The sequence below is a fragment of the Bicyclus anynana genome, chromosome 13 (assembly GCF_947172395.1).
Source record: "Bicyclus anynana chromosome 13, ilBicAnyn1.1, whole genome shotgun sequence".
Lineage (NCBI taxonomy): Eukaryota > Metazoa > Arthropoda > Insecta > Lepidoptera > Nymphalidae > Bicyclus > Bicyclus anynana.
Window position 1 is genome coordinate 13,852,228 of NC_069095.1, and position 26,917 is coordinate 13,879,144.

A 26,917-nucleotide genomic window follows, 5' to 3' on the forward strand; every position below is an offset into this window, starting at 1 on the left:
TATATGATATGAAAATGTCAGCTCCATCGTATCCTAATTAACAATCACAATATAATTTTTTTTAGTATACAAAATCTATAATTAAGACTATCTGATGAAAGAAAGTTCATAAAAGCACCAACAAAACTAGCTATTGTAATAGCTTTCCATCCTTTCTTTCTACACTATATTTGCCACTGGTATGGTAAAACAGTATGCCATCCTGTATTCCACAGTTCCACGTATATCTCTCGCTCCGCATCGCTACTCGGCCGGTGGAGAGCCAGCCCAAGTTATGTTATTAATATGTATTCGGGCCGAGCGAAGGAGCCGAGAGAAATTAATGGAGCGTGACTTTTATGCTGCGATTAATGTCAGAAACATTCTTACGGGAATTAAATTATTTGCTTACGTACTCGCGCCGTTGAGGAAATTTGCCTAACGTTCGGGAAATTACCGGGGAAATAAGGCGCAGTGTCACGGAGGAGTTATTGTGAGAACGGTTTTGTCTGGATTTATTTCAGCCCGCCCGGGCTCAACACTTATATCTAACTAGCGGACGCCTGCGACTTCTTCCACGTGGAATTCAGTCTTTCACAAATCCCTAAGGAACCAAAGGTTTTTCCGTGATGTGCGGAAAGCTTATGTGTTAATCCAGAGTAAAATCCGTAGCCGCAACGCAAAGGAGGAACAAACATACACACACACATACTTTCACACTCACACACAAACTTTCGCCTTTATACCTAATATGTAAGTATTAGTGTAATTGACTATGCTTCAGTGAACAGAAATCATCATACAAGGTGAAGCTGGCTTTGTCAAACTTAATATTATAAACACGAGTGATACAGCAGTAGCTCGAGTCACTTGCACATAGTTTGTTCGATGATTACCCGCATTACTTTATTAAAATACTAGCCTAGGTTCTAGGTTCCCGTTCCCGTAGGAATACGAGGAATTATATATAGCTATCCTTGATACATGGGCTATCTAACACTGAACGAATTTTTCAAATCGGACTAGTTCCTGAGATGAATATGTTCAAGCAAACAAACAAAAAAACTCTTCAGCTTTATAATATTACCTAGTATAAATTATGTATGGACTTGTATGTAAACTTAAGAATTTGTATTTACACTTTTGTTATTATTATTGTTCGCTCAGACTAAAAAACTTGAAAAATGCTGTACTAGCATGTAAGTTTCACATAAGTGAATGTTATTATTTGTGGAAGAAATGGTTTTAAGCATAAACCTAATTAAAATCTGGATTAATACATACATACGCTTTGTTAAAAACTGAATTTCACCGGTCAAAGTCTCAAGCGTCCTTTAACTACTCCATATAGTATATAGTTTTACTGCTAGTGTTTGGTTTATTGCTAGTTATCTATAGTTTGTTGTTTATAGTTTTTATTAGTAAATTGTCATAGTATGTTAAATAACATATAAATAAAGATTACAGAGCGACATAATCATTTTGTGATAAATTTTCTCATTTACTTAAAACCTTTGAATCACATGAATACTTTTTTTTATAATAATGTTTACTTTTCATATATCTAAATTACCTTACTGAAGCCACTGATGCATATTACAATAACATTATGTTGTATCAATATTATAGCTCAACGGTAAGAGCGGTTGGATTCATCACCGAGGGGTGGTGGTTCAATCCTCACCCCGTTGGACTATTGTCGTACCCACTCCTAGCACAGTCTTTTCCGACTAGTTGGAGGGCAATGGGAATATTGGTCGTATTATAAAATATATGGCAAATATTCTTTTAAAAAAAAAAAAAATATATTCTCTGGTTTGAGTCTCGGTTATTTCGTTCCAAAAATCGTTTAACGCTTAGTTACTATGGAAGTTTACTCGGAATAATATTATTTAAGCAAAGGAGCAGCTCCTCTAATGGTTTTCCATTTGACTATCATTACACACAACTAAGGCAACCTGTAACCGTCGCAGATGGCTTTAAATGCGCAAACTAATCGCGTTGGAGCCGCGCGGCACCGGCGGCTCCTGCTCGCTCCACGGATCGGGTGATGCGATTATCTCGGACGGGCTCGCTTCTATTTATAACAGAAACGTGTATGTTTCATGGAATTTCCATGAATACATGCTCCTTGGAATTACTGCACGGTCAGTCCTTACGTTCCGTAATAACGGCTTAGCTAAAATGGAGTCCATTCACTATAATGATATTAATGTTGACACAGTTTAAGTATTTAGAATAATACAGATTATACATATGCAATTGATATCGCCTGATGAATAATATTCGACCAATCCTTGTCTTTATCTTAGTGTTGTTCCACTAAGTTCGCTTTCTATAAACTTGCTTGTTAGCACAGGCTTCAATTTGTGCGAATAATTTGATCTCATATAACAATACACACGAACTTACAAGACTATAATCCGGTATAACAATCATAACTGCAGCGTGTGACGTCAACATAGTTAGTGTTCTGTATTATTATCGATATAGTCTCCATTAATATTAATCCGTCGTTCGCATGCACTGTACATTCGTACATTAGTATTTATGAATACATTGATACCTAGTGAACCAGTGAGGTGAAGCTTATAAATCCATATTCGCTCGTCGTTCGTTCACATCGTTCACCAGCCGACACACCTCTCAGGGGCGGGGGACATAAATCTGCTGACGAGGCTTTTGTTCTCGGTCGGTTGGCCGCTTGAGAAATTGTCGCCGCTGTCTTGTGGGCCGCTGGAAATGAAGCCCGAAATGAGGGGCCGGGGACAATACTATGCGGAGAACATCGCTAGCCACATATTAAGTTTCGTTACGTATGTACTACCTGTGGATTTAGGCTTGGAAATGTTTTGGGTGAACTGTAATTGAATACTTAACCCTATTTATTTATACTAATATTGTGAATGCGATAGTTTGGATGAATGTTTGTTTATACTCAGTCACGTAAGACGAGCTAGACACATCAGGAAGGCATAGATTGTCTGGAATAGCCTGTTTTATTGTCAATATTTTCACGGGAGAGAACGGGAGGCAAAACTACTTGCTTCTGTTGTAACCCAGCATTGTGCAGCACGACGTGCACTTAATATTTTTTACCTTTAGTAAAATGTATTAAGAACTTAATTAAACTATGTATCCTTTCCATAAATAAAATATTATGCACAAAAGGCAATTTCCTGATCGCTTATGTTCTTTGTCTATTCAATCATTCTTTTTTGCCCACTTACAGAAAGTTTGCCGGAACTTAACCCTTTCAAAGCCCCTAAACTGTCCCGTGTCAGCGGCGGTGGGTTTTTCCTCAAATTTCCCTCCGCCTATCTCTCGTCCTTCGTAATCTTTGCAAACTTTTATCGCTTTTACAAATATACTTTTTCCTTTATTTCTGAAATTTACTAACCATAATCTTCGGTAATGTTTAATTAAATTTCATTAAAATACGCATCTTATATGTAACTATCGGACGCCCGCGAATTCGTCCGCCTGAAATACCTGTACCCTACCCCTAAACTCTTACTACCCTACCCTGCCCTACCCCTACTCTACCCCAACACGACCCCTACCCTACCCCTACCCCTACCTTATCCCTACCCTATCCCTACCCTACTAGTAAAGTGGTATAACTATCACCTATAACTGAACACCATCGAATTGCAGATTTACGCTTAGACCAGCCTCTCCAGAGCCCTGCCCGGTGCCGCTCTCCAGTGCCCACTCCAGGCCAAAATATAATGATACCGTCAAGACTTTAAAATGAATCACTAAGTACAATGTGGGCTTGGTGACATAAATGATCAGAAATACGAACTTGTCATAAAGTCTAACTTTAGTCCAGTAACTACTATTTTCTAAATTTTTTAAAGTACGTAGATCTCTAAACGAGTAAGCATTAAACACTACGACATAAGAGTATATAGGCGCATTTCCGAACCCGCCATTCATCCAATTGTACTAAGAATTGTCAAATGAATCTCTTGAGAAAAGCGTTTAAAGAATGTTATTTCCAGTGTACCCAGTGGTACGTTTACATGCACATTGTGCAACTCAGCATGCAGCCCGACATGAAGTTCGCGAGCTTTCGCGGCTTACACTATATTATGTACAAACAGTCTACTTACATGCACGTGTTTGCGCTCGTTGTATGTCGCTTTGAACGCAAGCATGTAAACGCACCATAACGCGCCAAATGCTCAAGGCCTGCCAGAGATAATACGCGATATCCACTCGAGGCTGCCTCATAAATCTGAGGCTCAGGTGAGGCGCGCCTGTAATGCCACTCCGCCCAACACAGCAACCTCGGCTTGACATATTATTATCGTGCGCTATAAATACGTACTAGCGTTGGACACAGCGCTCACAAGTCCCCGTGTCTCAAAGACACGGCAAACTTTCTCCCGGTTATTATTGCTACATTGTGTTCCATTCAAGGGAATATGAACATACTGCAGTGATAGTGCTAGCCTGCGCAGCTTTCGATTAAAATAAACATAAAATTAAAAAAGCAAATATAAGTACAAAATAATATTCGATTCAAATTGCATTAGATTAGCTAAATTGTAAATCAATAACTTAGGATTGAACTACAAAATCCAATCAATAGGTATTTAAATACCCTTACAACTAACTAAGACTCAAGACAGTATGAAAACTTTAGATCAAATATTTTTGAGTAATAAAAAAGTTTCGAAACAAACTTCTTATTTCATAATACACAGTAAATGAATTAATTCAATACTTTGTAGAGCAAAACAAATACCACAATGTAACAAAGGAGTCGTAACTCTTGGCAAAGAGGCTTATATTTTTCACCTTGCGTTAAATTTGGCCTCCTTTGTGAATACCTTCATAAGTTTTCCCTTTAAAGTTATTTATGCGGTCAAGTAGCGTAGTCTTTTGAAAGCTTTTCATGGGGCAGAAGTTCCTTGCCTCTTTGCCTACTGGTGTAGGGTGGCTATGAATTTTGCCGCAGGATATTGCGAAAATTTACTTTACTGTGCATCCATGTTTAAGAAAAGGTTTTATATTTAAGGGTTCATTTACACGAGCGGCAACTGCTACCGACGACCGCAGTCGACAGCAGTCGTCGGTAGCTGCCACTCGTGTAAATGAACACTAAGTCGTGACCAAATTAAAAGCGTGAGTTGCAAATCGTATTATTTTTGGTTTTAATTACAAACAAAATATTGTTCTTATATAATTATCCATGATCTTAGAGGTACTGATAATTATGTCTTTTTTCTCTCCAAATAAAAAAAAATTGGATATATCGATAAAGGTGCTTGGAGGCCATTGAATCAGCTTCCACCTTCACACAGGAACTAAAACTATAAGAAATTCTAATGTTGTTTTATCAATTGTAAATTATAATACTGTATGATTTTTTTTAAAAAGAGCAATTGAGGTTCTTGCTCGCTCTTCTCAGCAGAACCTGCCTTCCGAACCGGTGGTACAATCTGTACAAATAGTCAACTGACAAAAGTGATTGTAAACTGAGCCTACTTGGAATAAATCAAATTTTAGTTGAATTTTTTTGAATTTTGATTTAAGTACACCCATAGATTGCTCAACGATTGAAGCGATTGTCAATAGTGCACTAATATGCTGGGGCCTAAAATGTCCCGTACTACCACACTCCGTGGAGACCCTAGTCCGTAGTCAGGTATCGCGCGCGTCGTATTACCAATTCAAACAAATTGAATCGCTTCGTCGAAATTTTCTCCTCTAATTATATTGTTAAGCGACTTTTTAAGATCTCGGCCGAGTCGCCTCCGCCGGTGGGCGCCTTTGATCTTTTGTGAGACCTGAATATAATTACAATTTAATGAAATTTTGCGGCAGGTAAGCTCATTAATATTTGGACTGGGTTTTATGGTAGATTGAAAAGCTGCGGTTTGTTTTACTGTAAAATTCAGAACTTTCACTTTGACGTGCATTGATTGTTAATATGTTATTTACTCTATTTGAGCAATCAATATCGAAATATCTAGCAAGTAAATATTTTTTCAATAATCCATTTATTTTGTTTATTTTTCTTTTGTATTAACAATGATTAATTTATTTATTTTGCCATAATAAATTAGTTTTTTGACATTTATGCTTATTGTGGTCTTTGCATTAAATTAAGCATAATTGAAATAAATGAATGTTGACTTTATAATATGATAGTCAAAGTAACTTTATTCTTTAACGATTATAAAGTTAAATAATATTTACATGCCCATACAGGTATTAAAGTCTGGCCTCGATCGATCTTATAATGACTTCCTGGATAGAGATTTTATTATGTTTTAAAAGACTTTGAAAACATCCACTTCCATTGTGCCCTAATGAGAGCCTTAAGGCGTCTTATAAAAGAATTAACAAAAACGTCGTTTTCTTCTAAACAATTACCCTGAATGGCCGGGGAGCGCCATTGTTGCTCCCGGGGGAACGACAGGGACAATGCGGCGACATTCGAGCGCGAGCCATACGACGGATTGAGAGATCGGGCGGAGTGGTGCGAGTGAATGCACTCGCTACTAACTTCATTCGAATTGTTCACTGTTGCGAAGTCGCTGAGGTTTTTGAGATTCGCATTTTATTGCTTTCGCTGACGTCCCCTATATGTTAACAAGGTTTCATAGAACATATTATCCGAGTCCCAAATAGTTTTCTGAAGTAAAACATTTGCCCTGCAGAATTTTGTTTCATTCAGTGGCGCTGCACTAGGTAACAAAGTTGTCGCAGATATTCCGAACCGGTCGAATGCAAACTCTTTCGTATGTACAGTTCACAAACGATCTTTAAAAACGTATTCAGTTAATCAAAATTCAGTCAGAATTTGTGGTACGTGGAGGTATGAAACGTTAGTGGTGCCTACTAACTTGTCGGGTACATAACTGGAAGAATATAGAAGAAAGAATACATTTAATAAATCCTCTCCTACAATAACATAAGTAGCTATGAGTGTCTGTGTATTTGATGACATGTTGTGCATACTCCTTATAATACACTGTTGTCTCTAGAACTCTAGATTCAAATTCTCTATTGTTAATATTAGGGACGGTATTTACATTTCCAGGTCGGTAGACATGGATCTACGAAACACATGACGGACTATGTTTTACACATTTTCCTTTGTCAGTCCGCACGGATCCATCACACCCTTGTCGAGCTGTTAAGGCTTTGTCGGGCGCGGGGGTGCGGGGTGAGCGGCGCGGGGCGCGGGCAGGGCGCCGGTGACGAATGGCTTTCATTAGGAATCTCTACGGCTCGGCGGGCTCAGCTGATAAAGAATGGATCATGTTATTTGACAACTTATTTGGTAATTTTGTGTATCTATCTCCGTCTATTGAGAAATCTTTCTCCGGCTCCATTTAAAACTTTATTCTTCCTGACAAATCTCAACGACACAAAAATTCCTACACTCCAAAACCATCCATTCCTCGAGCATCCTATGGAGATCTATACTAATCTATAGTATACAATAAAATATTATTTAGAGGTAAAGTTTATGTGTAGGTACACCATCACTAACCTTGAAGTAGTTATTTACCTATAAGAACCAAAATATTTGTGAGTGTTATAGGCTGTATTATTTTTTCCCCATACTCCCAAGGGAACCTAAACTACGCGGGTGAAACCGGAGGACATCTTTTAGTAGCAAAATAAATAAATCCTAGGCATCATTATAATATTCTGTCCATGGTATCTTCCTGTTGACATCGTTGGCAGTCCTCGTGTATATCTCGATAGTAAAACATTTACCTACGGCCTGTAGCTTTAACCCTGCGTATTAGAAGTGTGCACGTAAGTGTTTGAGCAGATTACGGTCCCATGTACCGAGCTGTACACACTGACATCCAATCTGCTGAATCAATTTGAGCCCGAGATGGAGCTGTCGGCTGCACGGGTTATTATTAATTTCCGACTCGAGAACCTGCGCGACCGGGCTATATTAAGGCTTAATGTGCTTAAATATATCGGCTCGATGTAATATGTGTTACGGATGATTGCATTGAGAGAAAATAATTAATCAGTAAAATTTAATTCGTTGTTGAAACTTTGATGTATTTAAATGAGATGAAATGAGATTTTTGTAATATGGCTAAGGCGAATGCCTGAGAAGAAGGCCACGACCAACTAAATTTTTCGCTAATCTCCGAAAATACTACTCTATTTATTGTTTATATGATTATAATGAACTGCTTTGTAATATCTTGTAATGAATTTTGATTGTCTTAATTGCATGCCTTTGGGAACTTAGCAGAGAAAGCACTGTTACGAGTAAATCCACAGCATTTATCCCATGTTCGCATAAATAATTTTGAATGTGTAGAACAATGAACAATACAGATGCAAAGCTGTAAGCAATCGAACGAAAATGGGTAACGAACGTGCTCCAGTGCGCTGAATATTTTCAAAACTGTGTTCAATACTTTCAATCATCGATTCGCTCTCGATACAAGCCCGTCAGAGTCAAATTAGATTAAAAATTCCATCCACTAACGTAGTTTCATACTTTTTGTAAGTTTGCTCCGCCCCCACCTGTACCCACCCACGATCAAAGCTTCTGAAAAGTGACGTCACGAGAACTAACGTACAGTGCGTTCGGAATTCGGTTTATGAGGGTCCCGTACCTTTATAGTTTTTTCTTTTCTCATCATCATTATCATATCAGCCGATAGACGTCCACTGCAGGACATAGGCCTTTTTTAGGGACTTCTAAACATCACAATCCTGTGCCGCCTGCATCCAGTAAATCGCGGGCGATTTGCTTGACGTCATCAGTCCACCTGGTGAAGGGTATTTTAAGTTTCGTTTGGTGAACAAGATGCTCTTTGACGGTAAAAAAATTAGGGGTAAAAGGTATGCTTGATTTTGTTAAATACATCTCAATTTAACTGTACAATCATCTATTTACATTACATGTCCACAGTTTGAGCAATTATTATTGTTGTTAAAAATTTCGATTTTATTTTGTGCTGTGGGACCCTAAAACTGACTCGTATTGGAATTTAAAATTTAATAAACATTGCTCTCTGAAACTCAGCTTCCTGGAATTCCATATTGCTCTACCTATTGTAAATAACTCGCTAGTTTCATATTTTCACTTTGAATTGTTTTTCCTCCCATTCTGGAGCACCCTGTAGCAAACATAATTAAAAATTCCATAGCTGTCGATATGAAATGCTTCCTCTTTTTTTTTATGAAATTGAAATCCGATACGCAATACTTGCAAAGATTGAAACTTCTCCGTTTGCGATTTGTAACGATCTCTAATTCCTGCGAGATTACAATCTCTTTTTTGATTTTGCTCTTTAGCGATAAGACCGCCATTTGTACATTAGTTTCTAAGTGTTATTATAAGTTATTGTTTATTTTTGTTTTTAATGTACAATAAAGTATATTTCTTCTTCTTCTTCTTCTCCTTCTTTTTTGTTCTTTTGCAGTCCCTTGAGATACCTCTTTGCCTCGTTGGAATATTCCATAGTTCGAATCCTGGGAAGGGCATATAGATAATAATTTTTCTATCTTTTTAGAAATTTTATCAGTAGAACGAAATTGGGAAGATTTTGTTGTTACACCCCTTACTTCGGAAAGTACGTAAAGACGTTGGCGTTTAATGTTCTGTGGTCACCGGAGCTTAAATAGCCAAACATTATCACCCTTAACACGCCATCCTGCATGGTAGAAACGTGGTGGGTCTAAACAAATTAAGAAGAAATTTATCTGTGCTCTAATATACTTAAACCTTTCTACTAAAGCAGGTGATTGGAATTAAATGTATAATACGGAGTATGATATGTATATAAATAGTACGAAGTATTGTCAGGTGAAGATGTGAATAATTTGTTATTGTTGACTATTCGGCATACGTCCTAAACAAACTGTGACGTGAATCACAAAATGTTCGTTCAGAGAGGGTCGCGGGATCCACGCGAGCAGTCGGTGATTTAACTAATTCAGTTATTATCGACAATGTTCTCGTATTACGTTTACCTATCTTCAGAATACAGAAATATTTGTTAATGTTTATTTTTGATAATGCGCTTGTATAACTTGCATAATATGGCACGAAAACTATTCTATATATCCATTGTAACAAATTAGATACATAAACTTAAACATGGAACTTGTACTATTAAGACTTATCTCAGGTTGAATGACTTCAGAGAACTGTGTTCTTTTCTATTCAGGATTCTTCACTATTTCCTTGTAGTAATATATGCGAAAACTTACAGTATTACTTAACTAAAAGTTGTTAAAACATTATTTTCTATACAGGTCGAACAGAGAACCATAGATTAAAAATAAAATATTAACTTGGGATTCAATGCTATTTATTGTACATTACGTAATAAATATGTTTATAAATAATAGGTGTTTAAAGTCGCAGCATCTTGTCGGTGCTCATCATCATCACGTCTTTGTAGGACCATCGCACCATCATGTCGGTGTCCAGGTAGGTCATGTCGTCGCGCTTCATCACCATGTCGGACATGTCCACGTCCTTCACGGTGTTGGACGTCGCCAGATCCTTCCTGTACACGAGCACGTCGACCCACTTCATGTTGTTGGTGAAGAACTTGGTGTGATCGATCTCACGGTCGAATGGGAAGCCGAGCGCCATCGTGTCGTAGCAGCTGGACCAGCGGCAGGTGTGGCGGTCCTTCATGATGTTGATGTCGACCGTAGGCAACAGGAGGCCAGTGCGCACGGGGGTGACGATCACGAAGAACTGCATGGGAAGGCCGTTGTAATGTCCCAGAGGCAGGAGCATCCTGTGCGGGAGTCCCAGGCGCGTCTTGTACCAGTAGCTGTTGACGACGCGGTCCACGCTGCCGGTGTTTTCGATGGTGTTGTCCAGGATGCGACGGGTCCATGGCCTGTCGCCGATCACGTCGTGCATTTCGATGGATTTGCGGACGATGGTGTTCTTGCCGGTGTCGAGCTTGTAGATGAAGCTGTCGATTTCTACCATGTCCAATCTCTTGTCGTTGAAGTTGAGCAGGCGTCCCATGCAGTCGTACTTGGGTCCGTAGAACACTCTGACGACGGCGTCCACCGCCTTGTCAGACATCACTTCAATGGTCACTTTGAACGGATGGTTGTTCAGACGGCGCATTCTGGCGACGTATGTGTAGTCGGATTTCTTCTTTTGCATTTCAGTGCTGTCGAGATACAAGGCGTTGGTGATGTCTAAGTCGTAGTCGTCCATGAAGGTGACCAGTTTGTCTGTGAAGATGCGTTCGACCTTGACTCCGGGGAAGTCGAGTTCGTCTTTGGTGTATTTAGGCAGGTACTTCTTGAACAGAACAGCGTTCTCAGTGATGCGTTTCATGATTCTCCAGAAGAGCGGGTCGCGCAGGCATGTCGAGTACATATCCAATGCAGTTGGAATATATGTGTACCTGGAAATATACAATAAACAGTTGAATCATCAATCATCACGGCAATTCTACTATATATTAGAAACACAAAATTACAAGATATTATATTAGTTAGCCTCATATTTTTAAGACGCTGACTGTAATTAAATCACTACTTTTGCAAAGCTTAAAATAAATTTCGTAGACTTACTTGTCAAAGTTGTAGTTCGAGTAAGACACCAATTTCCTGAACAAGTGGACAACGTGGATAACCTTGGCATCGTCGTTCATGATGCCCAATCCACCGAGCAGCATCCTCGCGAGGTGCTCGAAGTCCTCAGCCTTCCTCAGATTGATGACGGTTCCATCGCGCTGCAAAGGAGAATAAGAATAAACGGTTGTATTTCTAAATGAGTGGAATAACTATTATTTAGTGTGTTGTATGTACTTACGCGTGTAATGCGTCCATTGGTGATTCCATCGCGGATGTACCTCTCGACGTCGTCGACGTACATCTTGTACTTCATGTTGTACTTGTTGACCAGGTACACGTTGTTGCGGCGGACGGGCATCTCGTCGCCGGTGTGCAGGCGGATCTTGGGCCAGTAGCCGGTCGACATGGTCTTGTCCCACGTGATCATCTTGATGTCGCACATGTTGTGAGACAGGCGCTCGAGACGGTAGCGCGCGAGCAGCTGTTGGTAGCCGTACATCATGACCTCTCCGCGACGCTCCTTGTTCAAGCCGTAGACGTCGTCGGTCATCCAGTAGGGGTAGTTCATGTGCAGGTAGTAGAAGAAGGTGTTCATGTCGATGTCTTCGGTGAAGTAGTTGAGACGGTCGTGCTCGCTCAGGGTGTGACGCAATGTCTTGCGCCAGTCGATGACGACGACGTTCTTGTCGGTCACCTTGATGCCGAAGTAGTCGAAGATGACGGGGTCGGTGGCGGCCTTGGTCATCTTGAGCATGAACGCCTTGTTGATGATGTGGCTGTCGACAAAGAAGTAGGGGTAGATCTCGTAAGGAGCCGGCAGGATGACGCCGCGGCAGTCCTCGCGGTGGAACACGGCGGTGGTGAAGGCGTACACGAACATGCCGCCGTTGATGCGCTCGCGCAGGAAGCAGGCGGTGCGGATGAAGGTGTCGAAGTCCTTGGCGAAGTACAGCATGCGGAACACGACGATGGCTTCGTCCATGTGCTTCTCGTTGTTGTGCACGAACACCTCGCCGCGCGGCAGGAAGCCCATCTTGTAGAAGTCGATGAACTTCTTCACCACGTCGACTTTCTGGAATTCAAACATTTCAAAGGTTAAAAATTTACTTAGAGACTTGATGAAATATTGGAAACTTACTTAAAATCGCTTCATAAACGAGTAAGAAATGGACAAGATCGGGAAATCAGCTGGCGTCAGAAGAAGGATAATTCACATACGCGATCCATGTTAATTGTAACATTTTTGATGTTATTTTTTTAAAAGTCTTACTGATGTAGACGAACGAGGTTCAATGTAGTTTGGCTTATGTATAATTTACGTCTGTTAACCTAGTATTCTTAAATTATTAGTATTACTTCATACATACTGATCACGCTGATCACCATAAGTACTAAACGGATTATTATCGATTTTTTACACATATATGAATGGAGCAACATAAATAAGCATTTTATTGAGATTGGACATAAAGATTTTTTATTCGAAAATAAACGAATCCTCCGTCAAAGGCAGATGTTTCGGGGGACTTTTGCAGTATATGGTATTGGTAGTGGTCAGTAGTTACCAGGTACTTGTCCATGTTCACTTCCAGGTCAAAGTCGCGCGCCACATCCCGGATGTCGTCGTACACGGTCGGCTGCAGGATGAAGTTCAGCAGCTTCATGCACAGAACCTCCTTGCTCTTGATGTCCAAGTTCACTGCAACCAACATTACGCTTTGACAATACGTGTAGATGTATACCTACTGTATTTGTATCTGTGATACGAGTAGATGCTATATCATTAATCTGTGATGAGTATTCAGAGCCAAGAGTAAATTAATATAAAGGGTAATTCAGAGTGACATGTGTCATATTTATTATAATATTACATCTGATAACGTAAATACTACATTATTTAAGAAACTGTGTTATTGATATGCAACTTCTGCCGCTTTATTGCGGTAACTTTCTCTGTGATCTGCACTCATCTCCAACGACTACCGAAGTGAGAACAATTAAAGAAGCGAAGATGTTACTCGTATGTCATGTTGACTATAGCCCTACTGTGTTCCAATTTATCGCCTTGTTACTAGGCTTCAAATTTGAAGTTTATAGTTTTATACACGAACGCTAAATTCAAGTAATTTAACGATAAAACGCTACTACTTTACTAGAAAGATGGAAACTAACGGTTTAGGTTAACAGGGACTCTACCAGTGGATAAAGTATCTGAGTAAATTGAGAAATTATAACATCCTAAATTGATACTAACTCGTTCCTGAGTTCGTAGCTTACGACTGCAGGCGACACTACTGGTTTTTCTATATTTCTATGCAATACCTTCCGTGGCTAACAACATGTTGTCTAGAAGGTATTTCATAGAAACGCATAGAAACCAGTAGTGTCGCGACACTCGCCTATTTACTCGAACATTCCCAACTGCTCCGAAGTGGTCGTCAAAAGACCGAGACTGTAGAACCTCTAGATTCAAGTAGTGAATGTAGACAACGCACCACCTCCCATGGCCCTTGCAACCTCTCGGTTATTTGGGCAGAATCTATAAGGGCCAACCCCAATTGCTTTTAGCGTAGCGTAGTGTAAAGATAGAATGTGTGGTCACTCACCAAGCAGATCCTTCCCGATATGTATGTGGACATCCTTGATGACGGTCGCAGTCGCCACGGCCAGACAGGCCGCAAACACCAGGAACTTCATGATGACACCCTCTGGAGACGAGCGCTGCCTCGAATGTGCCGCCTGTGAGTCGGCCCGCCGTTATATACCCTGCAGCTGCTTATCACCACCGGCGGTATCTCACTGTTGCTACACCTCTCTCCGATAACCTCCCCCGAGAGAGTTATCGCTGCTGTAGGTGGTTGGAAAGAAATGTTATTGGGAAAGGTTGACTTGATTTGCTGACGGCCTATTTCGTAGAGAAACTTAAATATATCCGTGGCGCAGTGGATTTACAAGACGGGTTCGATCCCCGGCTGAGCCGATTGAGGTTTTCTTAATTGCTTCAGGTCTGGCTGGTGGGAGGCTTGGACCGTGGCTACTTACCACCATACCGGCAAAGACGTACCGCCAAGCGATTTAGCGTTCTGGTGCGATGCCGTGTAGAAACCGAAAGGGCTGTGGAATTTCATCCTCCTCCTAACAAGTTAGCCCGCTTCGATCTTAGATTGCATCATCACTTACCATCAGGTGCGATCGTAGTCAAGGGCTAATTTGTAAAAAAAATGCTATGATGAAGGTTTAATTCCTGATTGGAAGTTAAGGTCGGTGTTTGTGTGAATGGATGTTTCTGCAGCTAAAACAATTCCTGAGGGTTTTCTATTTCAATCTGACTAGGTGTTACTATTTTGAATGATGGTCTTTATATTGTCATACTTATCTATTATTATCTGTTGCGAGATTACATACTTCGAATATTTTTTTAGTGCTATGGAATATTTTAAGCAATTTTTTTTAATCCGACTTCAAAATAAACTTCAATTTTAACCAATAACTCGATAGTACGGCATCTCGTACTAAGGGCATTGTTTTCTGAACTCACTGCGATGTTTAATGATCGGTAACAATCATATTTTTATTACTAATTAAAACTGAGACTGGATAATAATAGTTGTTTTGAATTTATCTATACTTTATTTTTGAACATTTATCATAGGATTAATTCATCGCCGCTACCCAAGACTGTTAAACCGCTATCCAAATAAATAAACACAACCTCATCTATCATCAATAGAGATACGACAAGAAACTTCAAATCCGGACACTTCAGCCGGGGTTCGAACCCAGGACCTCTGTCTTGTATCTCTACCGAGTACAATACTGCGCAACGGAGGAAACCAAAACTTGGCGGAGTCGTCGCTATTACTACATACAAATCTTACACTATAATATTTGTAACGTAATTAGGTACACTAAGCGCGTGGCAAAGCTCTCTTGGAAAGTTGTTATTGTAATAACAGTTGTGTTTTCGGTTGTTGCAGACATTTCGGCACGGGTTCCCCTTCTCACCGACGGCGCTGGCCTGGGACCCCATACAGAAGCTCCTGGCCATCGGCGACAAGAGCGGCAACCTACGGATGTATCCTTTTATTACGGACTTTTATACAATCTCAATTAGTAAGTGAGAAGACGTATGAAGTTTACTTATTGATTCCAATGTTTGAAATCAAATCAAATAGGTTTTGACCCTGTTAATCACAGAGACATTGAATATATGCCGTCTGGTAGGCAAGATGAAATCTATCTCATTTTTAGTGAAACCATCAAGGCTCATCTAAGTCCATTTCCTCTGTGGTGGAAGTTCCTCTTCATCCTGAAGAAAGAGTTAATTTTAAAGAGACCCTCCATAAAGGAATTCAGGTTCAGACAGATCGTTAATGTATGAACATTTTCTGTTTAACACCACCTTGTAATTATTACTAAAATATATTGTTTTTATTTTAAAACATTTGCCATTAAAACTATTTTTCGTGAAATGACGCACAACGGCGAGGCGTTAGCGCAGCGACGGCGAGTTGTGAGCTCGTATAGAGAGGCGATCACATTACGTTTCCGATTAATGTGAGTTTCAGTTAGGAGATGTATACAAATTATACTGGACGGATTGAGGCGATGCGGTGCCTTTCTGAGATAGATGTGTTATGACCTTAAGTTTAAACTCGGCTTATTGTTTTTATTTCAAAAGCTTTAACTGTAGGCTAACAACAACGATAAAAATAAACAAATAAATTATAATTAAGATGGCTGTTACATTGTTGTAAATTGTTGATATCAAATATATCGCTTGACATGTGACCTCCCGTAATCCGATTCATATAATATTTTTACCTACATGTGTAGGTACGCGGTACTTTGTTGCGGCTGTGGTTAGGAACTTCGGCAATTTTTTTCCTACTTCTTTTTCTTTCTTTTTTTATGTGAGATTCTCATATTAGAGTTCGTAGCTGTGTTTAGTTTTTAACTTTATTGAAAGTTACATTAAACCTTCATACCACGACGTTTGTAAGCCGTGTGACTAAGATTCACGCTGAGGGAAAATGCTCATAATGATTAAATGAAGAAGCTAATGTATTAATTATCAATATCTTAATATTATCCGCCCCCTGAGTCCTCCGGATCCTCGGAACAAAACTCCACGTCGGGCAAAGTCCTCGAACGTCGAAAATTAATTATTGCTTGATGATTGCTGAGTGGGGATCTTAATTAGCAAATCGACTTTATTTTAATTACTAAAATATACATTGTTTTGTCTATTCTACGATGTTCATTAAGCATCCAAGTTTATAATTTGCTTTATATTATCTTTACTCGAATATAAAAATTAAAAATAGATTATGCTTAGTGTTTACGAAGTCATCGCCAGTTGGTGCAAAACTGCTGAACTATTTAACTAACTGGCCGAGCTGGCAACTTCGTTCATAGCACTCCTGATGGCGGTACCTTTCATAAAGCGCAAGCTTTTTGCTTAATAACAGAGAAATCTTCGACATATTACCAAAACCAAAGAAAGTTTATGCATATAAAAACATTATGTAGAATGTAGATGAGGAATCCTTAAACAGGACGCATTCTCATTTATAATCCAGGTGGTACCAAAATGGTCCACCGTGTGTGTGTGTGTGGGTGCCGCGAAATGTACCATCGATCCTTTCCACCCTTTGTGACGCGGTAGATAGCTCTCAACCCTTTGTGGCCGCGACACGAGAGAGGCACAATGCACGGACAGAGCTGCACACGCAGCGAGTATGTATACGCAGTGTTAGCGTTAACATTCCCTTACTTTATCATATGGACAGTTATTTCTCTACTACATAGAACTACATAGAGGGAACTGTGTGACTATAAGTTCATTTTAAGTTATTCCAAGAAATTTATTTTTTTACAATCTCATCATTTTGGCTTAGTTGTAAATGGCTTACTTTGTAAACCTAGTTCTGATTTCAATTCTTAAACCAGGACCATTTTATATTTTCTTAATCTGTATCTCTTGACTCCTTCTATAATAATTAGTGTATTTAGATTTTTTGTAGATTTGAAAGTAAAATACTGTACTAATCTTGACATCACACTAATATTATAAAGGCGAAAGTTTTTGTGTGTGTACGTTTGTTCCTCCTTTACGCTGCGGCTACTGAGGCGATTTGGCTGAAATTTGGAATGGAAATAAATTTCACTCTGGATTAATACATAAGCTACTTTTCTTTCCGGAAAAATCCATGGTTCCCGTGGGATTTATGAAAAACAGAATTCGACGCGGACGAAGTCGCGGGTATTTGCTAGTAAATAAAAATAATACCATCATCAACCTTTTTTAATGCCTCTTTCCCTATTTGAATGGGTTTGGACCTTACACCCACGACGCAGTTCTAACGGGCATAAGCAATTGTTTCATTTAGTAAAAAATTCGCTAACCTTACACATCTTCCTTTAGAAATGATTTTATCAAACTGATTACTACCAAGTAAATTTTTTGTGAGTAGCTTCATTTTTATTATATACGAAAATTCTTGATTCTGGTAGCTAACTGAGTTACCAGGTAATAAAAATTTGTGAGCGTCGGAATAATGTACCACGCAATTTGTAAGACATTGTGGCTGTTAAGTTTTGTATAACTATTAATTAATTAACAGTAAAAAAACACCTGGTTAGTAACAACTTTGATATTCTACGCTACTCCCAACCTGTATCAATAACGAGGTTATTAAGAGTTGTTACTAACCATCGAGATGAAGCTACTCACGAAAAATTAACTTGATAGTAATCAGTTGTACACAATGTTCTACGGATCCCTGACTATAATGAATTCAAAGTAATAATATGTTTATACAGAGATTTTTGTAAACGAAAACCTTTTACAGTAGGGGCGGCAAACATCTAATTAGGATATGTAATTAGCTTCCCGACTCGGCGAGATAATTAACTTGGAGTTAGCTCCGGGCGTTGTTTGGAGTTTAACTCTTTGTTCGCAGCGGACTTGTTTAGAGGCGTTTACAGAATTAGCTAACATCCGCTTGCGATATCCTCCTCGTCGAATATCGGTTTTCTGAAAGGTCTAATTTTAGATTTGCTTTTAGGCGACTTTTATTACTAGGATATGAATACTGTTTGTTTATTTTCTAAAAAAAATATATTTTAAAAAGTATATGCTTATTGATATATTCAGCTTATTAATAGTTATTTACTCTAACTAAAACAGTAGTATTTAACTAAATTAACTTCGTAGACCTATTATATAAACTACATAAAAATGTGCTTGAATTATTTAGCTTCAAATTTGGTCATGAGGGTGGGTCAAAATGACCAGCTCGTTTTTACTATTCCAATTAAAATTATAATTCCTTAACGTAATTAAACATTATCTTGAAAGTTCAAAGAAAGAAAGAAACGAAATTTAATGAAACCTATTCCAAAAACACCAATTGTACGTCTCCCCATTTCTAAAAGAAAATATTATGCATTCGGTCGACACGAAAGTTCACCAAACTTCTAATTAATTTAGAATACACGTAAAAGCGAAAATGGTTAAATTGGCTCCCGTTTCCTGACCAATTTCAAATTAAATCCAAAACAAAAGACCCAAATATAGAAGTAAATTTAGTGACATTTCTGTGGCGTAAGCTATTACGAGCTGAACTGGCGCAGGTCCAAAATGGCCGGCGCTAGTGAAATACAAAAACTACACTTAATACTCGATCCCACTTCACCCTCTACGAGTAAGTGGCGGAAGACTTTAGGGCAAACATAAAAAAATATCCCTTGACATTTTGTTCCGCCAAATTACGCCAAATCAGACAAATATAATGAAAAGCCCCACACTGTACGAGACTTATTATATTTACTTATTTTACTTATATTTGAAACCAGTTGGTTTATTCGACAAGTTGGTGGATAGATGCAACGAAGCCTGATGGACGTTTGTTGTAACTTCATTACGATACAGAAATATATATCGCGATATTTTTTTTTTTTTTTTTTTTATTCTTTACAAGTTAGCCCTTGATTACAATCTCACCTGATGGTAAGTGATGATGCAATCTAAGATGGAAGCGGGCTAACTTGTTAGGAGGAGGATGAAAATCCACACCTCTATCGGTTTCTACACGACATCGTACTGGAACGCTAAATTGCTTGGCGGTACGCCTTTGTCGGTAGGGTGGTAACTAACCACGGCCGAAGCCTCCCACCAGCCAGACCTGGACCAATTAAGAAAACCTTAATCTGCCCAGCCGGGGATCGAACCCAGGACCTCCATCTTGTAAATCCACCGCGCATACCACTGCGCCACGGAGGCCGTCAATTTATATAATATTTCGTTAACGGAAGAATAATACTGTTCAGATTCCCTGCTAACGATTTTCTTGGTGGCTAAAATAGAAAATCACTTAATTCTTAATTGAGCCAAATTCAGCTTTGAATCGCTGCCTCATAATATCGCATGAATATTGCGCTTGGAAAGGTTGTCAAAGTGAGTTAATTTAGTCGCTCTATTGGTAAAAGGCAAAGGTAAAAGTAGTTGATTTTAATAATAAACTTTAAAGTTATATAAGATGAAAAATTTCAATATTCTCGACACAAAGTCTAAATGAGATGTCGAGCGGCTGAGAGCCCTTTGAAGGGCAGGTATTGCGCTCCAAGCAGCCGCTCCAGACAGTAGTCCAGTCGTCATATTTCCATTCATAGAGCGTCTTCCTTCTTTATTCAAATACACCTTTTGATATTGTAATTAATTTAACGTGAATAAAATATGGCAATAATTTTTTCTGATATACTAATTTAAAGATAAATTATAATATAGGTTAGCTTGGTATGAACATGATGCGGATATTAATTATAAATAAATAATTAAGTAACAGTAAAGAAACATCTGGTTAGTAACAACTTTTGGTAAACTACCCTCCTTCCAACTTGTATCTTTAACGAGGTTATTAAAAGTTGTTACTAACTAGCTGTTTTTTTTACTGTTGCTTAATAAATAGTTATACAACTTAACAGCCACAATGTCCTATAAATTGCGTGGTACATTTTCTCGTTCCGACGTTATGAAATTACCAGGTTAGCTACCAATATCGAGAATTTTCGCCAATAAAAAAGTTGAGCGTCTCATCAAGATAAAGCTACTGATGGAAAATTAACCTGATAGTAACCACTTGTAAAGTTTTATGGATAATGGGCTATTTATTCCTCTTGGTTCGTATAAATTCTATTAAATTTTCGATTGAAATATTTTGTTTACCGTAAATAGAAGAAGGCTTTTCCGTTGAATTTGATACAATCTCTTGATATAAAATATAGGAATATTTCAAACGAGTAAAATGGATCGGGCGCGCTCCGCCGGTCACACTAATTACCCGAGATTGGAAAGAACGAATTTATTAAAAAGATGGCAACTTTAGAAAAAATATTTCTTTCGAAGGTAATCTTCGTAAATAGGACGGGAGAAAAATTAGCTTTCAGAGTAAAAAGTTTTGGTGTCGCTAAATGGAGTCGACTTTCCAATTTACCTTAATTAATATTTTTGATGGTTTTGAAATATTCCCTTTTTTAATGAAATAAAATTCCCAGTGATTTAGGAAATCTTTGAAAATTGTTAAACAATCGAATGAAATTTCTTTTCTTCTATTGATAGCTCAAATTCAATTTTAGTTAGAAGAAAAGAAAATTTGAATCATAAAGACAACTAACAAATTATACACGTTAAGGTAATATCTCAAAATGCGGATTGGCAGACTTCACACACGTAGATAATTAAAAAGTTCTCGCCATGTTGCTTGAATTTTTTAAAATGCACATAACTAAAACAGTTAGAGGTGCATGTCTCGGACCGGGTTCGAACCTAAGCCCTCCGATTCGAAGGCAGAGGTCATATCCAGTGGGCTATCACGTCACGCTCTAATTTAGCAATCATAGACTGCAGACTGCAATCAGGTGAGGCAGTCAAGGATTATTTAAATTAAATCTAAAAAGTAAACTTTTTTTTTTGAAACGGTGAAAATAAATCTATTTGAAATAAACAAAATGTAATATTTCAATTAAATTCGGCCAGTCAGAAATAGCGATGACGTTTCGCTGCTTATCAAGTCAGTGCAATCTGCTGCAGTGGAATGTTTGGAGAAAAATAAAAAGATAAGCTTATTGTTTATTGTTTAAACTCGGCGACAATGTAGCGGCGCGGGTCAGGGCAGGTCAGGTCGACACTCTGTAACTATTTTTCATTTTTTATCATGTTTGTATACCTTCTTGTAACTGCCTCGTTGGATCGGTAGTAGCCTGTGACTGCGGATCGTGAGGTCCTGGGTTCGAATCCTGGCTCGTTGGAAATATTGAACTTATCTTTCTTATAAGAAATTTTCCATATTCCGTCTCCTGTAAGAAGGGAGACCTGTCCCAGTAATGGGCGATTAAAATGGGCTGACAATGATGATACTTTCATGTCTGTAGGATACTAAACATTAACTTGGTGCAATTTCGGTACACAATACCTAGTAATTTTGCTTGCATCGTTGATATTATCATCGCATGGAAACAAATAGATATACTTAAATATAGAACATTATTTCCGATCCATTTGATACTTGTGGGTTATTTCAAAATATAATAAAAAGAGATATCGAGAAAAAATCTGAATCAAGAAGAATCGCAAGTCATAGACCAATTTGTGCGGCGCCATTGCGAGAGATGAGATGGAATTTTCTTTTTTTCAATGACGTTATCCCCTGACGGCGATCTCACCTGATGTCTAAGACGGTAGCGGGCTTACTTGGGAAAGGTACGATTAATTTATGCCCCATACTGACGGTTTCTACGGGAGGTACCGAAGTTGTTTGGCCGGCTAAGGAACTTAGTTCTTATCAGTTATTATTTTCATTACCATAAAAGCTTGTTCAATTAAATATACTAAAGAGATGCTTTAAAAGATCAACTGCTGAGTTTCTAGTTTTTACTAGTAAAATCAACCTTTTTTTTTTCGTAGGGGGAAAATCCTCATGGACACCCATGGCTAGTAAAATCAACCTAACGACCATGTTGAGTCATTATTTAATCTGCAATTTTAAATGTCCAACGGTTCATGGAAGGTACAGAGTTGACATTAAATACTAAAACTAAATGGAACTTGTGCCTTTATATCAGTGTTATAAAACTAAGTGTAACGTAAGGTGCATTTTGAAAACCGTAATTTTTTAAAATATACACGAACAAACGAACCATACGGACTTTGACAAAGTCGGCAGCCCTAGAGACAGTGAAAAAAACAACCTAAATGAGCAGAACATGAAGCCTTCACCAAACACTCGTCGCTATGCACCGGAGTCTTGTTTTCGTTCGGTTTAACCGCAATAAACCTTGGGCATGAAATTCTCTTATTACGGGTGGGTTTTTGTCTAATAACTACGTGAATAATATGAACGAAAATTAAACATAGTATCAGGACGAAACTAAGATGTATGCCATTTCGCTACTTTTCTCTACAAATCTATACATAATTTTAAGAATACGAAATTTATTGCATTGGAGGATACATACACTGTCTCCTGTTAAAATTAAATACAAATGCCAAAAAATGTTAAGGGGATGATTACAAACAAATAAATAAAAAAAAAATGAACTGCATTAAGAAAAAAGTGTAATAATCAAACTGTATCTTATCAAAAAATGTCACACTACATATATAAGTTAGTAAGATATATAACGCTATCTCAAAAGTATGTTATAACAAAATATATTAATGGGCTAAAATAAATATTACTCGACCTTATCGTAAAACGCAAACAAAAAGATTTTCAGATCATGAAAAAGAAGTAATATTATTCGGTAGTTAAACTATATGGACATTAGGAGCATCATAATCCTTTAACGATCCTTTAACTATTAATGAATATTAAACAGAAAGGTAAATGGTTATCGAGATGCTCCCCATCGTAATATAATCCGTATAATATTTATACGACCCTTTTCATAATGCCACCTCGCGCAGTTTTGTATGGCTTGCTTTATTCCTGTGAGGTGAGTTAGGTTGCATGCTTGATTCATTTTTAATAATTGTATTTTTTATCTGATGAGCCACGTTAACTTTATACCAGTTTACTATCAAAAGCTGTAAGCGTGCATTAAGCTCCTCCATTCATATTTCATACTTTTTAGTAGACTGCATTGTTATTTACTACAATTGTCGTCGAAAGAAGTCATTAATTTAAATTTCAAATAACTTTTTTCAACGGGCTTTGCGTAGATTTAATAGCCAATAAATCTTCATTTCTTGGAAAAAACGGAATTAGGTGTGAGAGAGAGTAAACAGATACAAGCTTTCTTGTTTATGACACCTTTGAATATTTATGTTTATGAACTTTTTTAATTTTGTTAAAAGATATAAATCATACAAAATAATGGAAAGGACCCAACGTCATTTCTCATTCCTAAACACCTCTTAGAATGTTTAAGGGTGAGAAAATTGCTTTTTCTTATAAAACTAGATCGGTGAGTCAACTGAGATATATTTTACGTTTCAATTAGGTATATTTCAGCTGGGACTTAGAGTTTGTCAATCAATCGGAACTTCTGGAAGATATTTTCTATCCCGCGGAATCGGAACTTCCTCCTATTTTCTTCAATGAGAGTATATTGTCTTTTTCCGAACGTTTAAAAAGTTCGTAAATAAAAATACGTAGATATCCCCGAATATCGTAACATATGTCTATCACAAGTACACGTAAATCTTCTAAGAAGTCTATTAGTTGGACGCGTAAAAATATTACGTGGGAATTCGTTGACCAATATAGGTCAAAACATTAAAGTAATTTCCAAAATCGTACCAATAAATCCAATGCACATGTTAATAACTACACGAGAATCTCTCGAAACTAATTTTTAGCAAATCGTTTACCCCGCGGCCGAGTTTGAACAACAACAATAAACGGAACAAACAAACAACCAAACCTCTCTCCGGCTAATGAGCGATCCGCTTAGTGGCACAGAGCAGCACGTAGCGGCACGCAGTGGCACAAGAAACTCTTCACTCTGTTAACTTACGCGATTAGGAAGACAGAAAAAAAAATGTATTGGAAAGCTTTTGAGTTTACTCATAGCTCTTAGGATAGTAGTACTCTCTCCATGTGCGTTCTGTTTATTTATTACTATTTTTTATTTTTTATTGTTTGCATATGATCATAATGAAATAAAACTTATTTAAATAAGAAACCGGTGCATCCTCAACATCTCCTGAGGATGCTCTGGTTTCGGGGTGAAACGTACGTAGAGAGTATTTTGTCGGATCTGGGTGACGTTCTCGCATGGGTTATTCGGAAGCAAAATAAATATTTTTTTTATCTATTCATGATGAACTTCCGCAAAGTAACGCCTGATTCTATCCAATATTTATTTAAATTAAACTATTTGTGATAAACACCTGTGAATCTATTCATAAGGTCCAAAAATTTAGTAAAAAAAAAAGACCGACAAAAATTATTTTTTCATGTTTTATTTTCCTCTTATCTTGGAACGTTACCAATAAAATTTTTAAAAGAATCACGTTCTCGCTGTGGCATAAAGCTCTACTTACATAAAAATACATTTTATGCATAATTTGAAAGTCAATAGCAGTAGTAAATAGACAATTTATTTTGAGACCTCGTGGTCAAGTTCTTTGACAAAGCAACAATATTCCAACTCCTCTTCAGACCTGCGTTGCTTTGCGGTTTCACGCTTTGCATTTCCATTTCCAAAAGCAATTTCTATCAAAGGTAAGAGCGAGCGAGCGGGCAACGCACAAACACACAGTGTATGCAAGCTCCTAAGTAAATACTCACGTCTGAGAGAACGTTGTAATTACATTGAAATACAGTTAGAGCTCGCGTCGGTGATACTCCTCTGTACACCGCAGCAGACGGTCACTGCACATAGATAATTCCATCGCTTTATTATTATTAAACTAGCGGACGCCCCGCGGTTTTGCTCGCATAGTCTGCGTTACCGATTGAATATGGAGATGAAACATAGCCTATGATAATCGCTGACAATGTAGCTTTCTACAGGTGAATGAAGTTTTAAAATCCGTGTAGTGGTTTAGAATAAGTTTGACAAACTAATATACTCACTTTCGCATTAATATCCAAACCTTTCGCAACGGTGAAGGGCCGGACTTATCACCAAGAGGTCGTGGTTTCATCTTGACTATTGTCGTACCTACTACTAACACTACGTACATTATATTATATTAATTTACTATTATGGAATGAAATCGAAATATTAAGTATTTAGCCTAGGCGCTATTGCATATAATTTTTTTTTCTTATTTTCTACGTGAATTCTCGAACGGATCCGTTGTAAAGCGTTAGTTTTAGCGTGTTCTGTTCTGTGGTCGTATCCCTGTGTACTGCACCAGTAGTTTCCTGAGCCGTGCTCAGTCTGGGCGGGCCGGGCGTGGACGCGCACGTGCGCCACGACTCCGGGGAGGCGGTGCTGCACGCCAAGTTCCTGGTCAACGAGGGCGCGCTCGTCACCGCCACCGCCGACGACCAGCTCAACCTGTGGACCTTCCGCCAGAAGTCGCCGCAGAGGGTGCAGTCGCTCAAGTTCCAGAGAGAACGGTGAGTTGCCAGCTTTTTTTTACAGTAATAACTAGCGGACGCCCGTTTGATTCATTCGTGCGAATCATCATCATCATCATCATCAGCCATTATGTATCCACTGCTGGACATAGGCCTCTTTTAAGTAGCGCCAGCCGGCTCTATCTTTGGCTTTTTGCATCCAATCGATGCCTGCCACCTTCCGGAGGTCGTCGCTCCACCTAGTGGGGGGACGCCCCACACTTCGCTTACCGAGACGCGGTCTCCACTCAAGGACCTTACGACTCCAAAGACCATCGGTCGTCGGAGAGACATGACCACATGTACGCACGCTCGACTTGGGGAGGCCGGGCATACGCGAGCAGCTCGAAGCAGTCAGGATCGACTGCTTGATGTTGCACGTGATGTTTAACTTCCTACCTACCTAATACTAATACTCGTATACAGTGATTACATTATTAATTAATCGGAGATGTAATCAGTGTAGCAGCCGCCCAATGCCTCGTCAGCCTAGTGTCGTGACCACAGTGCCACAACTAATCGTTCTTGTATTGATTTCCATGTTTAAGTCACAAGCGAGCGCGTGTTAATGTGTCGGAATAGGAGCTTTCTCTCAAAACACATTTAATATACGCTATAAAAAGAACACAGCTCGATCAACAATTTATAATTTAATTAATAATTAATTAAAAGTTAAATCTTGTGTGCCTGTAAATTCATTTGAGTTTCTCCACACCGATAATAGAGCCACTTGATGAATTAAAAATGTCCTAATACTATCAAAATATCCCATCGTCATGGTATAGTTTATTTTACTA

The 26,917-nt window shown here is 38.5% G+C and overlaps 2 protein-coding genes across 7 annotated transcripts in view; one reads left to right on the forward strand and one right to left on the reverse strand.

Moving 5' to 3' along the window:
- Positions 1–26,917, forward strand: part of LOC112044497 (syntaxin-binding protein 5) — a 249,122-nt gene that overhangs the window by 166,100 nt on the left and 56,105 nt on the right. For all 6 annotated transcript variants that reach the window (XR_008251393.1, XR_008251394.1, XM_052885148.1 and 3 more), the window contains exons 2-3: positions 15,522–15,619; positions 25,938–26,120. Coding sequence is in view for 4 of the 6 variants with exons in the window: in XM_052885148.1 (XP_052741108.1) it covers positions 15,522–15,619; positions 25,938–26,120 (281 nt within the window). In the remaining 2 variants the exon portion in view is untranslated. The remainder of the gene's footprint in view (positions 1–15,521; positions 15,620–25,937; positions 26,121–26,917) is intronic.
- Positions 10,285–14,307, reverse strand: LOC112044498 (basic juvenile hormone-suppressible protein 1-like). Its single transcript, XM_052885155.1, has 5 exons — positions 14,151–14,307; positions 13,110–13,243; positions 11,783–12,616; positions 11,542–11,702; positions 10,285–11,372 (listed from the first exon to the last, which is right to left on the reverse strand). The coding sequence occupies exons 1-5, from the start codon at positions 14,239–14,241 to the stop codon at positions 10,346–10,348; spliced, it is 2,247 nt and encodes a 748-aa protein (XP_052741115.1). The 5' UTR covers positions 14,242–14,307; the 3' UTR covers positions 10,285–10,345.

What these genes read in the sequence shown, in the direction of transcription:
- LOC112044498 (XM_052885155.1), bottom strand. Translation starts at nt 14,241, where the DNA reads ATGAAGTTCCTGGTGTTTGCGGCCTGTCTGGCCGTGGCGACTGCGACC. An exon ending in TATCGGGAAGGATCTGCTTG is followed by an intron (nt 13,244 to 14,150) that starts GTGAGTGACCAC and finishes TGTTGGTTGCAG; the next exon opens with TGAACTTGGACATCAAGAGC. An exon ending in TCGAACTACAACTTTGACAA is followed by an intron (nt 11,373 to 11,541) that starts GTAAGTCTACGA and finishes GTATATTTCCAG; the next exon opens with GTACACATATATTCCAACTG.